The sequence below is a fragment of the Bison bison genome, unplaced genomic scaffold (assembly GCF_000754665.1).
Source record: "Bison bison bison isolate TAMUID 2011002044 unplaced genomic scaffold, Bison_UMD1.0 scf7180017864516, whole genome shotgun sequence".
Classification (NCBI taxonomy): domain Eukaryota; kingdom Metazoa; phylum Chordata; class Mammalia; order Artiodactyla; family Bovidae; genus Bison; species Bison bison.
Genome location: NW_011495069.1, coordinates 4659047 through 4661643, shown reverse-complemented (window position 1 = coordinate 4661643; position 2597 = coordinate 4659047). Strand labels below are relative to the sequence as shown.

The 2597-nt window shown below is 59.4% G+C and overlaps 1 protein-coding gene across 1 annotated transcript in view; it reads right to left on the bottom strand.

Moving 5' to 3' along the window:
• The window catches only part of LOC104981085 (proproteinase E), a 7450-nt gene that overhangs the window by 2507 nt on the left and 2346 nt on the right, over positions 1-2597 (bottom strand). The window contains exons 3-5 of the mRNA XM_010829994.1: positions 1791-1888; positions 1535-1669; positions 300-436 (exon numbers count right to left, since the gene is read on the bottom strand). Of these exons, the coding sequence (XP_010828296.1) occupies positions 300-436; positions 1535-1669; positions 1791-1888 (370 nt within the window). The remainder of the gene's footprint in view (positions 1-299; positions 437-1534; positions 1670-1790; positions 1889-2597) is intronic.

Below are 2597 nucleotides of genomic sequence, written 5' to 3'. Positions count from 1 at the left end.
GGTGTGGGGGCTATGAGGAAAGCCTGCTCCTCCAGTGTGAGGGGAAGTCTCCTCCCACCAGGTCGTGTGGTCCTGCCTGCTTTGTCCATCAGAACATCCCGGCAACGGGCACAAAGGAGACACTACAAACCGTCCCGCTGCACATGTTCGTGTTTGGGAGGATGAGGGGAGAAGGCGGCCGCTGGAGGAGGAGTGGAAGAAAAGTGCAAGGATGCTCTGGGTGTTGCCCTCAGCCCTCGCCCCAGGCTCTGTCTTCCTGCCCACCGTCCCTATGGCCAGTTGGAGGACTCAGCACGCACTGTAGAGACGGCCCCAGCCGCTGATGTAGCAGGGGGCTTCATTGGGCAGGATGTCGCCGGCGGGAGGGAGGTTGGCGAGCTGGACCTTGTCTCCCAGCTGGGCGCTGCGCGAGAGCTTGACGAGGGCGATGTCGTTGCTGGGGAGGAGGGAAGAGTCACTGGGAGGAGCCTGGCCCTCCAGCCAGACTAAGCGCCAGCCCCTAGCTTTGTTCAGGATATTTCACCTCCGGGATGCCCCCGATGCTTCCCTCTGGATCCCATGCATTCTTACTGCTGAGCAACTTCTGGAAGCTCCCCTGGCCTTTTCAGCCCACAATGACCCTTGGCCTCAGTAACTGTGCTCGGCTTTTATACCAGGGGTTTGCACACGTCATCCGTGTCAGAATCAGAGGAGGGCTTGTTAATACACGGGTTGTCGGAGCTAGTTCCAGAGTTTCGGATGCAGTGGGTTTGGGAGGCCCGGAAGACTGGCCTTCCTAGTGAGTCCCAGGTGCTGCCGGCCTGGGGACCACACTCGGAGAACCAGCGCTGTCTTTTCATCTGCCTGTTTGTCACTCAGGTCATCGCATCTGGGTCTGACTTTCTCTCCGCTTGCCCCAGGAGCCCCGTGGAGATGGGTCCAGGTCTTGATCCTCACGGTCCCTCACTCCTGCACTCACAGGGGTTCTGCACCCTCCTTTGATCCTCTCCCCGGAAAAATGCTGAGCGAAGCCACCCAGACATACAGTTCTGCATACGCACGGAAGCCTACTCCATGTTCTCACCCAGTGATGGCCTTCTTGACCGTCATGACCGCCCAGGAAGCCCAGAAGGTCACCTTTGACATGTGGTCACACTCGGGTCCAGAGAACGTTGATGACTTGCCCAGGCCACACAGCGACTTAGTGCTGGAGCCTGACTCTCGGTCCAGCGCCCCTCCCTTGGCCCACAATGCCAGGAACCCAGGAGGCTCTGGAGGAGCGTCCACTGAATGGAGGAACCTTGGGATTTGGGGTTCCTAAGGCACTCCTCTTCTGAAGCCAAGGAGCCAAGTGGCCTTGGGGGAGTTCCTGCCCCTGCCTGGGCCCCGCTGTCCCCTCTGTAGGGAGAGAGGTTTGGGGGGGGGTGATCCCCAGAGGCTCTCCTGGCTCCGACCTTCAGGTGCATTGCCCCTGGGAGTCTTCTCTGCATCAGTGTCGGGTCCTAGAGGGGCCCGCAGAGGAGCCCCTGGGTACCCGGCCTGAGAGATCACTCACCCGCAGGCCACGCAGTTGGAGTTCCAGAGAGGGTGCACGAAGAGGTCCCCGGCGTTGATGGGGATCACTTGCTCGGAGCCCTCCAGCACAGAGCGGTCATACTCGCCCAGCACCACCTGGTAGGTCCGGGAGGTCCTGCCGGCGGAGGTGACGTCAGCCCAGGCCTGAGCGGCCTCCCTCGTCCCCTCCCACTGTCCTCCACCGCCCCAGCCCGCCTGGGTCTCACGCAGGGACAGGGGCAAGCAAGAGAACTCACGAGATGCAGTGGCCCGCGGTTACGACCCAGTCAGGGGCAATGAGGCTGCCGCCGCAGGTGTGGTGAAACGCTCCGTCCTTTTCATACTGCAGGGAGACCTGGCGGCAAGGGAGGGGGCTTCTGAGTGGTCTGGGCCCCACAGTGGGGGTTGCTACCCATGGCTGTATAGGTTGTGCCCTACACAACTCTAGAGGGCAATAGTCACACAGAATGGCATCCTCTGGAAAGGGGCAGTGCCCATCCCACACACAAATGGACCTTCCATGGCTGCTTTCGAGCTACAACGGTGGAATTAAGTCACCGCAATGGAAACCACAGGGCCGACAGAGGCTAAAACTTTCCTCTCTCAGCCTTTGCAGAACGAGCCAGAGGACACCTGATACAGGCCAATGGCATCCCACGGAACTTTCTGTGATGGAAGTGTTTGGTAGGACTCAGCGTGGCAGCCACTGGCCACGTGTGGTTATGGAGAATTTAAACTGTGGTTAGTGGGCTTCCCTGGTGGCGCAGTGAATAAGAATCCGCCTGCCAACGCAGGGGACACAGGTTTGATCCCTGGTCCGGGAAGATTCCACGTGTCTTGGAGCAACTAAAGCCATACAACTACTAAGGCTGTGCTCTGGGGCTCTTGAGTCACAACTACTGAACCTAAGAGCGGCAACAAGCCTGGGCACCCTAGACCTTGTGCTCTGCAATAAAAGATGCCACTGCCGTGAGAAGCCCATGCATAGCAGTGAAGAGTAGCCCTACTAGCCGCAACTCGAGAAAGCCTGCGTGCAGCAACGAAGACCCAGCACAATCAAAAAC